This window comes from Capsicum annuum, unplaced genomic scaffold (genome assembly GCF_002878395.1).
Source record: "Capsicum annuum cultivar UCD-10X-F1 unplaced genomic scaffold, UCD10Xv1.1 ctg69282, whole genome shotgun sequence".
Classification (NCBI taxonomy): domain Eukaryota; kingdom Viridiplantae; phylum Streptophyta; class Magnoliopsida; order Solanales; family Solanaceae; genus Capsicum; species Capsicum annuum.
The window spans coordinates 1-12,544 of NW_025878902.1; the positions used below are offsets into that span (position 1 = coordinate 1).

General features: G+C 36.0%; 1 protein-coding gene across 1 annotated transcript; it reads left to right on the top strand.

Moving 5' to 3' along the window:
• Positions 1 to 4,853: 4,853 nt before the first annotated feature.
• On the top strand, positions 4,854 to 5,735 carry LOC107858663 (aspartic proteinase PCS1-like; the record flags this gene model as incomplete). The annotated part of the gene is made up of 1 exon (XM_047404835.1): positions 4,854 to 5,735. A coding segment is annotated over one exon (813 nt), but the record flags the coding sequence as incomplete, so codon positions are not given.
• Between the last annotated feature and the right edge of the window lie 6,809 nt (positions 5,736 to 12,544).

The window sequence follows — 12,544 nt, forward strand, 5'->3', positions numbered from 1 at the left end:
TTTGGATGATTTCTAAGAGACCGCTCCTCCACCGATAGTAAATACATAGCCACTCGTGGATTTTACTTCGTTCAATCTGGTGATCCAATTTTCATCACTATATCCTTCAAGTACCACAGGATATTTATTATAATACAAAGGGTAGTCTTAAGTATATTTAAGATACCCCAAAACTCTTTTCATTGTCATCCAATGAGTTTTATTAGGATTACTCGTGTACCGACTCAACTTACTAATAACGTATGATATGTCTGGTCATGTACAGTTCATTATATACATTAAACACCTCAATACTCTTGCGTACTCTAATTGTGAGTCACTTTCAACTTCATTCTTTCGAAGTGCAAAGCTCACATCCAATGGAGTCTTGGCAATACCAAATTCCATATACTTGAATTTGTCAAGTACTTTTTCAATGTAATGAGACAGTGATAATGCCAACCCTTGTGGAGTTCTATGGATTCTTATCCCTAAGATCACATCCGCAACTCCAAGGTCTTTCATATCGAACTTCTCTCGAGAATTTATTTCATTGTATTTATGTCTGAAATGTCTCTACTGATGATCAACATATCATCCACATATAAACACACAATGACTTGGTGATTTGGAGTGTCTTTAATATAGACACATTTATTACATTCATTAATTTTGAATCTATTTGCCGACATGATTTGGTCAAACTTTGCATGTCATTGCTTAGGTTCTTGTTTTAGTCTATAAAGTGACTTAACAAGTTTACACGCCTTATTTTCTTTTCTCAGAACCACAAAACCCTCAGGTTGTTCTATGTAAATTTCTTTCTTCAATTCTCCATTTAGAAATGCGGTTTTCACATCCATTTGATGGATTTCAAGACCATCTACCGCTGCCAGGGCAATTAACATTCGAATCAACGTTATCCTTGTTACCGGTGAGTATGTATCAAAGTAATCAAGACCTTCTTTTTGTTTGAAACCTTTTACTACAAGTTTTGCCTTATATTTGTCGATAGCACCATCCGCTTTCATTTTCTTTTTAGATATCCAAAAGGTTTATTTCCTGGAGGAAGATCAACAAATTCGCACGTATGGTTGCTTAAGATTGAATCAATCTCACTATCAACTGCCTCTTTCCAAAAGGATGAGTCCGAAGATGCCATCTCTTCCTTAAATGTTTGAGGCTCATTTTCTAACAGAAATGTTACAAAATTCAATCCAAACAAAGTTGACGTTCTTTGACTTGTACTACATCTTGGATTTTCATCATGATGTACATTCTCACTTGGTTCATCTCGAGGTCGTTTAGACCCTTCAATAGACTGTTCATGTCTAGTTTTATATGGATAAATATTTTTTAAAAATTCAGTGTTATCTGATTCAATTATCGTATTTTTATTAATATCCAGATGTTCGGATTATGAACCAAAAATTGACATACTTTACTACTTTTAGAATATCCAATGAACACACAGTCCACCGTCTTAGGTCCTATCTTAACCCTTTTAGGCATAGGAACTTGGACCTTCGCTAGACACCCCCACACTTTGAAATATTTCAAGTTGGGTTTTCTTCCTTTCCATTTTTCATAAGGAATTGATTGTGTCTTACTATGGGGAACTCTATTGAGTATTCAGTTGGCTATAAAGATACCCTCCTCCCAAAAGTTTTGCTATAAACCTGAACTTATAAGTAAGGCATTCATCATTTCCTTTAAAGTTTGGTTTTTCCTTTCCGCAATACCATTAGATTGAGGTGAATATGAGGTCGTAGTTTGATGAACAATTTTATTATCTACACATATTTCGGTGAAGGGAGATTCATATTCTCCATCCCTATCACTTCTTATAGTTTTGATCTTGTTCTCTAACTAATTTTTAACTTCAGTTTTGTATTGCCTAAACGCATCTATTGCTTCATCCTTACTATTTAGTAAGTAGACATAGCAATATATAGTGTAATCGTCAATAAAAGTTATAAAATATTTTTTTCCACCACGTGATGGTGTTGACTTTATATCACAAATGTCAGTGTGGATTAAGTTTAAGGGGTTGAAATTCCTTTCAACGGACTTATACAAATGCTTAGCATACTTTGATTCCACACAAGTTTGACACTTTGATTTATTGCACTCAAAGTTTGGCAAAACTTCTAGAGAAAATACTCAATTACCCCACTGGACTATACCTCAAAAGGCTATGACACACCTTAACTTAAAGGGGGTCCTATTATCCCCTCCCCCCTCCCCCCCGGAACTAATTAAAAGTGTAATTTTGACACTCTTAGTGCCTACGTGACACATACGTGGCACACACATGTTCCTACATGGACACTTCAGTGAGTTGTACCATGTATGTGTCATGTAGGTGCCACATAGGCACTAGGGGTGTCAGAATTACACTTTTAATTAGTTCAGGGGGTTAATAGGACCCCCTTTAAGTTGAGGTGTGTCATAGCCTTTTTGGGTATACTTTAGGAGGGTAATTGAGTATTATCTAAAACTTCTAAGTTAATAATTTATCGTAATGTTTTGTAATTAACATGGCCTAGTTGTTCATGCCACAAATTGCGAGACTCAAGCAAGTAAGAAGAATTTGAACTTTTATTGATTTCAACATTCATTACATTCATTTTGAATAGGCCCTCATTGAGGTAGCCTTTTACTACATACACTTCTCCTTTACTAAGTACAATTTTTTCAAAAATAAATACACATTTGAATCTGTTCTTGTGTAGAAGTAAAACAGAAATCAAGTTCTTTCATAACTCAGGAACATACAAGACATTGTTAAGTGTCAACACTTTGCTGGAAGTCATCTTCAAGCACACTTTTCCTGTTCCTTCCACTTTTGCAATAGCGGAGTTTGCCATGTAGATTTTTTCTTCTACTTGAGCTGGAGCGAACGTCGAAAACAACTCCTTGTTAGCACAAACATGGCGGGTGGCACCAGAATCCATCCACCAGTCGTAAGGATTTCTCACCAAGTTGCATTTGAAAAGCATAGCACACAGATCATCCATTTTTTCTTAGACTCAGCCAGATTTTCTTGGTCTTTCTTCTTTCCTTTCTTCAGGGTACGACAATCCATAGACTTGTGGTCAATCTTTCCACAGTTGAAGCATTTTTTCTTGAATTTATTCTTGGGTTGATTGCTTTTATTTTCAGCTTTCTTTCGCTTTTTAGAGTTGTTTTGATCATTTTCTATAATGTTTGCTCCACTCATTGCAGAATTACCTCTTGACCTTCTTTATGCAGCCTTGTTATCTTCTTCAATGTGTAGTCGTACAATCAGATCTTTGACTGACATCTCCTTACGTTTGTGTTTCAAATAATTTTTGAAGTCTTTCCACATAGGTGGTAGCTTCTCTATTATTGCCGTTACTTGAAATGATTCATTCACAATCAAACCTACAGTAAAGTTCATGTGAATACTAAGAACATTTTTAAATTGTTCAACAACGGTATTTGTCAAAATCATACCTTCCGCTAGGAGATCATGGATGATCACTTGCAATTCCTGCACTTGGGAAACAACAGACTTGTTGTCTATCATTTTGTACTCCAGTAATCTTACAACAAAGAACTTTTTAGTTTCGGCATCCTCCGTCATGTACTTCTGTTGTAGCGCTCCCCATAACTCTTTTACAGTCTTGGTTCCATTATACACATTGTAAAGGTCATCTTGGAGACCACTCAAGATATAATTCCTGCAAAGGAAATCTGAGTGTTTTCAAGCCTCCAAAATCACGAAGTGTTCTTTTTCAGAGGTTCCCTCAGACACCTCCGGAGCTTCCCCAACTGTGAACCTTTAAAGACACAGAGTTGTGAGGTAGAAGAATATTTTATGCTGTCATCTCTTGAAGTCAATACCCATGAACTTTTCGGGTTTCTCCGCCGATGTCATAGCTTGCGGGGCATTAGTACAACTCATCGTGGCAATACTAGTTGCCATCATAGTCGTTCCAGCATCATGCATTTGACTATCAGTTGTCATTTTTCTGTCACCACAAGATAGTACCTTAAGTATATCGAAATACTTATTAAAAAATTGCAGCAACTTTAAATACTTCTTGTTTCTAGTTTAATGATGAAGTTTTTATGACTTTCAATCGTCAACCGAGTGATCTTTAACTTGTGATGAAAATTTTATTTCTTCAAATCACTAGTTAAGTTCAAACAGAGTAGAAAGCTAAAAGCTTTAATCTCCAGAAACCAAGCTATACAGATTCGAAAAAAAAAACTTTAGTGAAAAGAAAATTGCACCAAACAAGCAAAGAATTTTTTTTTCTTTTTCTAAAAATTATTCCTTAAGATTGTTATTTACAACGTTTTTCGGGTACAAGAATCTATATATATATGCAACAATAACTTCAACACAAGTTAAAGTCTAAGACAACAACACTTATGAAGTTCTTTTAACACCTTCAACACAAGATTACGAATAATCTATCCAAGAAGTATGTTAATTTTCAGAAATGATATGAAACAGAATTTTTAAGGCCAAGTCCCCCGACTTCACGGAGTGTCCTTAAAGAATAATTTTTCTCACTGTATCTGAGGTTATGGAATCTTCCTCCCAGGATAAAATGGTCAAACAAACCAACTGTAGCGGTACCTCAAACAATTAGAATCTCTTCAAACTCACTCAACGATTTGATTGATCATATGGAATATTTTTGAAGACAAGAAGAGTTTGTATTTCAGAAAATTTTTCATACCAAAATCAGTGGATAAATGCAGGTTTATATAGCCATCAAGTGGCCCTTCCGAAAGGTGGCAATGGTTCATCCGAAAAGGTGTATCCTTTGGAAGAGTCATGTCTGTTCATTCGAAACATTATATCTTTATCTGAACAGACACAACTATCTGAACAGCCACTCCTTTTCCAAAACAATATATCTTTTCATAAAAAGTTGTGTCCCTCCATTTTACATTCACACCAATTGAACTCAACAACCCTTACTGTCTCTCTTTCAGCAGGATCGCCCCCACAACAAGTTACTATGGTCCTCGATACAGGAAGTGAACTCACCTGGATTCGTTGTAAGAAAACACCAAACACACCCTTAATTTTTGACCCCCTTGTTTCTAAATCCTACTCTCTTATCCCATGTTCTTCCGCAACATGCACAACAAAAACCCGGGATTTTCCTAACCCCGTTATTTGTGACCCCAAAAAACTATGTCATGCTACGCTGACCTATGCTGACGGTTTTTCCATTGAAGGTAATCTCGCTAGCGAAACTTTCAGTTTAAATAATGTGAATTTACCCAGGACGGTGTTCGGATGCATGGATGGGAGTTCAGGTTCGACCCCGGAAGATGCTAAGACTACCGGGTTAATTGGAATGAACCGTGGTGCTTTATCTTTCGTTTCACAATCGGGTTACCCGACATTCTCTTATTGCATTTCAGGTCAGGACTCTAACGGCGTCCTTGTTTTTGGAGAAGCCAATTCTCCAGGGCTTAAACCCCGAAAGTATACTCCCTTAGTTCAAATATCAATTCCGTTACCTTCTTTTGATCGGGTTGCTTATACGGTTCAAATGTCATTACCACCAGTAACTTTGGTGTTTCCAGGTGTTGAAATGAGTTTCACTGCTGAAAAATTACTATACAAAGTAGTGGGGGAGACGAGAGGAAGGATCAAGTATATTGTTTTACAATGGGAAATTCAGATTTCTTAGGGGCAGCGGCGTACATTATTGGACATCATTACCAGCAAAATTTCTGGATGGAATATGATTTAGCACATTCTAGACTTGGATTAGTTGAAGCTAACTGCGAATTAGCTAGTCAAACATTAGGACTAGGCTTATAGTTAATTAATTTTCATATTAAAAATTAGGTGAAATATTCTAATTTCATTGAAGAAATAATATTACTTAAATATTATTTGTCATATAATATTTAATATTTCTTATATGGTGATACCGTAATGTTGAATTGCACATATTCTAATTTCATATAAGGATTAATGTTTTATAAATAATATTTGACATATAACAATATTCTTTTTACTGTAATATTTGAACTGCAATTATTCTAATTTATTTATAAGGATTAATATTATATAAATAATATTTGCCTTGTAATAATATTCTTTATATGGTAATATTTGAACTGCAATTATTTTAATTTGGGGATTAGGAATAATAATATCTAAGAGAATTTTCATATAATATTAGTCATATTGTAGAATTTGATTGCAATTAATAATGCAAATAGATTCCCTAAGATTAGCAATTGTCTTGTTCTCTATACGTCACATGTCTTAATGTCAAACTTGATTTCCCTCCTTTTAATCTGTATCTTCACTATTCAAAGGCTCCATTTGTTTTTTTTTAAGATTCAAACGTCTGAATTTGAATACACATCTGAATGATTAAGATGTTGTCTCTAGATCTGAAAACCGAATGATTAAGACAATTTTTCAACATCTGAATATGTAAAAAAAAATTATTTGTATACATAATAAAATAAAAAATACAATTCAAATAAAAATTAATTACATATTAAAAAAGTATGCAATTTAATATAACAAAACTATTAGTATTTGATTGAGAAAAAAATATTTATGTTTATTAGTAATAGTGGAGATGGCTTATAATGGTAGTTGCGGTGACAATAATTGATGTTAGTGATTAATAATGTTGGTGGCGATAATTGTGATGGTTGGTATTGTAGTGACTGTTATGATAATGGCGATTGTTGGTGGTGGTGGTTGTTGGCATGTGACATTGCTTGATGTTAGTAGTTTAACGTGTTGATTATGTTGGCTGAAACATGAATGCATGGTAATTGACGATGTGTTGGTGTTAGTTGGAGATGTTATTTGTTGTGATGGTGGAGATGGTTGTTAGTAAAGATAAATTGTAGCGATAGTACTGGTTGAAGTTGTGGTAGAGGTGGCGTTACTAGCGACAATGGTGGTGGCGGTCAAAGAATGTGCAGGGTTGTGATGTATTAGTGGTAGTTAGTGGTGGTGCTAGTTGTGATAGATGAGTTAGTTGGTAGTAGGAATTGGCCGGTAGTGGTTGTTGATTGTGGTGTTGTTGACGGCAGTGGTGGCAGTGAATATAATTAGAATAAAAGAGGTAGTAGGTGTGGTAGCGGTTGACAATTGTTGTTGATAGCGGTATTTTTTATCGATGGTGGAGGTGGTGGGTGGTGGTTGACAATAGTGACGGTGGAAGAGGTGGTTAGTGGTGGTGACTGTTGATTATGAATAGAGTGGTGAATATTATCCAACACCAGAATATCCCTTCAGACCTATTAAGACTTTGTTCTAGATCTGAATGATTAAGACCTATTAAGAGTTAAAACCTTAATAAAAAATAAATGAACTTAATGGTCTAAAGTTTGAACCATTCAGATTCAGACCTCCATTAAGTGCAAACAAATGAGGCCTAAAACTAGGAAGCCATCAAGTTAAAATTGAATTACTAAAATACCCTTTAAAATTTGAAAGACCATTTTATCCTTGATCAAAAAGAAAAAATTACATTCTTATTATATGAGTAATTTTAACTACACCTAATGAGAAGAGGGTTTCATCTACCTCTTGGGTTGTATATGTCATGTGAAATTTAATTATTTCACATTTCATCTTTACTTTTTGATCTTTAACATTTTATCCGTTTCTTTCTTTTGACTTTTAATATTCTTTTGCAAATTCTATAAAATGATGAGTGAAGTGCGATTATTTCTTTGTAGAAGTTCTCAATATTCTTCTTACCATTCTCATTTGTGATCATTTTCGTTATTATATAATGTATTTTCATGAATTAATATACAATAATAACTCTGATTTTTTATTTCATGACTCTGTAAGGGACCTTCGCTTGATTTCTTACCTATGCACTTCTTGCTTTTGTTGGCAATCTAGAGGGTTAGGTGTATCTTTACAAATCATTCAAAAGTTTGAGAATATTTGGCTCATGATGTGGTACTCTAATATTTTTAAGTATCTATTGAATCGTCGATTATGATGTTTTGATTATATTTTTAATATATAAGCAAATTTTCAAAAGTGTAGAATTTGAATTTGCATTTCTTCCTTTAATAATATTAAACAGAAACAATATCAATAAGACTGAGATCCCTAGAAGCAATCCCTAAGTTCCAGAACTACGTAGCCAGCGTAGGTACGAGATGTCACCCGTTAGATAAGACTGACATACTCAGGGGTCACCCGTTAGCATGTTTATATGTATAGGACTGATCCCAGGAGTCACCCGCTAGATTTGGACTGACTCCACAGCATATGTCTTTACTGGTGACGTGGTACTGACACCCTTCCTGTCAGGGCAGAGATTGGACCCCAGTCAGCTTAGCTTGGGTTATGTTGGTTAGATGAACACATCCCACAGTTTCAGTTACAGAATCAGGGCTGTCAAACACAGTCAACTCAGCTTAGTAGTACAAATTTAGTACTGTTAGATACAGTCAATGCTTATCATTATAAATAGACTTAAAGATCACCCGCTAGATAGGACTAATCTTAGACTAAGTCCAATCATCCTTATTATTAGTATGCTCATGATCACCCGCTAGATAGGACTGATCTTAGATTTAGTTACTCCATATAGAACGGAACTCAGATAGTTCCATCAGTACTTAGACTGTCAGATACAGTCGCTCAGTATCGGTTATATTAGTTAGTCCGATCATTACAGTTATATCAGTTATATCAATTCTCATAGCTTATGTTACTAGTATTCAGTCTTAGGACTGTTAGACACAGTCATTCAAACTAGTTTTTCATAATTCAAACTATCAAAAATAGTCAATAATCTATTCAGTACGTCAGTAATAGTAAAGTCATGTCGTCAGCATTCAGATTCAGTAGTCAGTATCATCACGAGTTCAGTAATAGTTATTTATACATGTGTGTATTCTCACGTCCATATTAGTTAGCATTGTTCATGCATATAACCCTTTGCATTTAACCTACCTCACTCGTATACTCAGTACATTCAGACGTACTGACGCATTTTTGCTTTGGTGTTTTATTTTACACCATAGCTTCAGAGGCACAATCTTCTGATCAACAGTAGATTCAAGTCTCAGAAGTCAGAGTTAAAAGTAAGTCCTCATCTTTTGAGGACATGATAATTTCAGTTTTCAGTTTATTTTAGTAGTTGGAGTTAGTTGGAGACATATTCCTTCAACTCCCTATTCAGACAATTTATAGGCTTTTCAGACTAGTATGTTCAGACTTCAGTTTATTTCAGTTGTTTTGGGTAGTTTATACCCCATTTTAGATGTTATAACTTAGTATGTTTTGTTCAGTTTGAACCTTACGGCCTTACAGTATTATGTGTTCCGCATTTTATGAGATATTATACAGTTTATATGTACAGATATCAGTCATGGGTTAGCTTGTGATCCTTCAGAGTCATAAGCACCGTGTAGCATTCAGGTTCAAAAAATCAAGTTGTTATAAACTTGGTATTAGAGCCTAAGGTTCAATAGAGTCCTAGGAAGTCTGAAAGCTGCATCTAGTAGAGTCTTGTACGTGCGTGTATTATGCACCACACTTATGTGTAAGAGGCTATGAGATGTTTTAGGAATAGTTTCCCTTCTTTCAGTATTCCTGTCGTGCCAGTGATCATAATCTCAGTCTAATCCATTTGTCCCTTTCTTCTGTAGATATGCCACCTAAAAGAAGAAATGGGAATCAATCATCCCCTCAGCTAAAAGACCCTTTGGGCGATCATGTTTCTTATGCGGAGTTCAGGACTGCATTCACCACTCTTGCTCAGTCAGTCACTGCCTAGAATGAATGACCAGCTATTGTTCCAGCCAACCCAGTGGCTAATTTAGCTACAGCTAGAATTTGGGACTTCACCTGAATGAATCCTCTATCTTTCACAGGGTCTAAGTCAGATAAGGACCCGCAGGAATTCCTAGATCAGGTTCAGAAAGTACCAGATGTTATGGGGATGACTACTATGAAGAGTGCTGACTTTGCCACATATCAGTTGTAGGATGTGGCTCATACTTGGTACAAATAGTAGAAGTCAAAAAGGTTAGATGATGCAGGCCCTATAGAGTGGGAGGAGTTTGCCTCTGCTTTCCTTTATAGATTCTTTCCGCTAGAACGTAGAGAAGCTAAGGTGCTAAAGTTCATCAACCTCAGGTAGGGCAGTATGATGGTAAAGGAGTATTCTCTCAGGTTTAATTAATTAGCTAGATATGCCCCTTATATGGTTGCAGACGGTAGAGCCAAGATGAGTAAGTTCGTGTCAAGGGTGAATGATAGTATGGTAAACAAGTGCAGATCTGCTATGTTGAATAGTGATATGACTTTAGCCATACTTATGATGCATGCTCAGCAGATAGAGGAGCAGAAAATTAGGACGAGAGAGAGACAGAGTAAGAGAGAAAGGACAGATAGTTTCAGCTTTGCTTAGCCTAAGTCACAGGGTGGTAACCTTTCTCAGCATAGTCAAAAATTTTCAGTCCCAGCTCCATCCTCATCTAGTGTACCAGCACCTAAGTCCAGAAATATCCGTCATGATAGAACGCCAGGCTCTGAGGCCCAGGGTAGTGAAAATAAAAGTCTTACTTATCCGCTTTGCGAAGAGTGTGGTAAGAATCATCTAGGTGTATGTAGGGCAGACAGTGATGTATGCTTTGGGTGTGGCAATCCAGGCCACAGAATACGAGAGTGTAGAGTTCTAGCATAGACGATAAGGAGTTTCGTCAGCAAAGTACCAAGAGTGGTTAGCATCAGAATAGACTTTATGCACTCCAGACCCGTCATGATCCAAAAAGTTTCCCTGACTTAGATTCAAGTATGTTACCAGTATTTCATGTTCATAGTATACATTGTTAGATCTCTTTCTCTTATTTGAGCATATGTTTCAGCATGAGTTAGCTAGTAAAGCCAGCAAGTCAGTTTACCAATTGAGCAGTCAGATTTGTATAGCTTGTTTTCTCATCCTATCATCTATTCATGCTATCCAAAACCTCAAAGAATGTAACTATTTCAAGGTAGAACCTCCTAGTAGTTGCAATTCAGTTCATCTAATGCATCATTCATTAGTTTTTGACTCTCAAAGTTTAGTTATAATCTAGTTCATAGATGCCCTGTGCATCACCCAGTATCTCCGTAAGGTAAGCATTCTTAGAGGGACATAGAGTCCCAAGGGGGAGATACCCCACCTTCTCTTAACGCTCTCATATCTTAGATCTTTTAGTTTCTCCTTGCATAACGAATTTAGTTTAGAATAGAGGGTACTCATAAGTTAACCCTTAAGTTAGACCTCAGCTATAAGTCAAGTATTCAGAGGTTCAGTTCAAGTCATGATGTTCAGTCCATATGTCATGTAGCAGACTCAGTCATGTTCTTATGTTTTAGTTCAATCTTAGTGCCTTTACCATTGCAGGTTCAGTCACATGTTCGTGAGTCAGTTCATTCGTGTATTCACGCATCAGATATGCATGGTCAGCTTATCAGTACTTTCAATCATGCATTCACGTATCATGTCAGTCATATAGTCATGCTTCAGATGTGCATGGATTCATTTTATCTGTTATGCATCAGATATGCATTCTAATTTAGTTCCTCAGAACACTCAGTCCTATATTCATAAATCAGTTACACATGCATCAGATATGCATGTTCAGTATGACGTATTCAGCTTATCAGTCATGTCAGTCTCGAAACCATATTTCAGTAGTGTGTATCTTGTACGTACTTCAGTTGATCATTTCTTCCATCTCAGTCATTCAAGGACGAATGTTCCCAAGGGGGAGATATTGTAATACCCCACATTTTGGACTAGAATAAAAATCCATCATTCCTATACGTGGATATTTCAAAAGCCTTAAATCCTATGTAAATTTAGTGTGTTAATCAATTATGTAGTGTGGGAATCTATTTGAGCATGAATTTAGATTATAGAGGTCTCCTAACTCAAGTACAAGTTGAAAGCTTTCCTATCGTTCAAGTTTTAGTGAGCGTCAAAACTTGGGTTAACTTCAATCAACTATAACACGTTTTATATAATGAATTGGGTGGCTTAATATATATCAAATGAAATCTATTTGAATTATCATTCCAACAATACAAATTTTGCCTAAATCCGATATCGGAGCTAAGAGTTATGCCCATTTTACTCCAGCATGCCAGGATGGAAACAGTGTGACTACATTCGTGATAGCTTATCACATTTGTGACGCTCTATCACGAAGGTCATCAGCCTTAGGCAGAAACCAGCTCCTAAGTGATGAAATTCGTGATATCTTATCACAATTATGACGCCCTATCACGAAGATCGTCAGCCTTAGGCAGAAACATGCTCCTAAGTGATGACATTCGTGATACCTTATCACATTTGTGATGCCCTATCACGAAGGTCGTTAGCTATGATTTTTCAGGAACTGAAAAATTATTTCATAAGGGTATTTTGGTCTTTTCCTTCACCTTCCATGACTTATAACCCTAAAGAGGCATAATTTTTCCCATTTTTCTTCAGTTAAGCATCTCAAAAACCCTCTCTTATACTCTCAACCACAAGATTAGGGTTTCCATCAAACTCATCTCTCAAAAGCA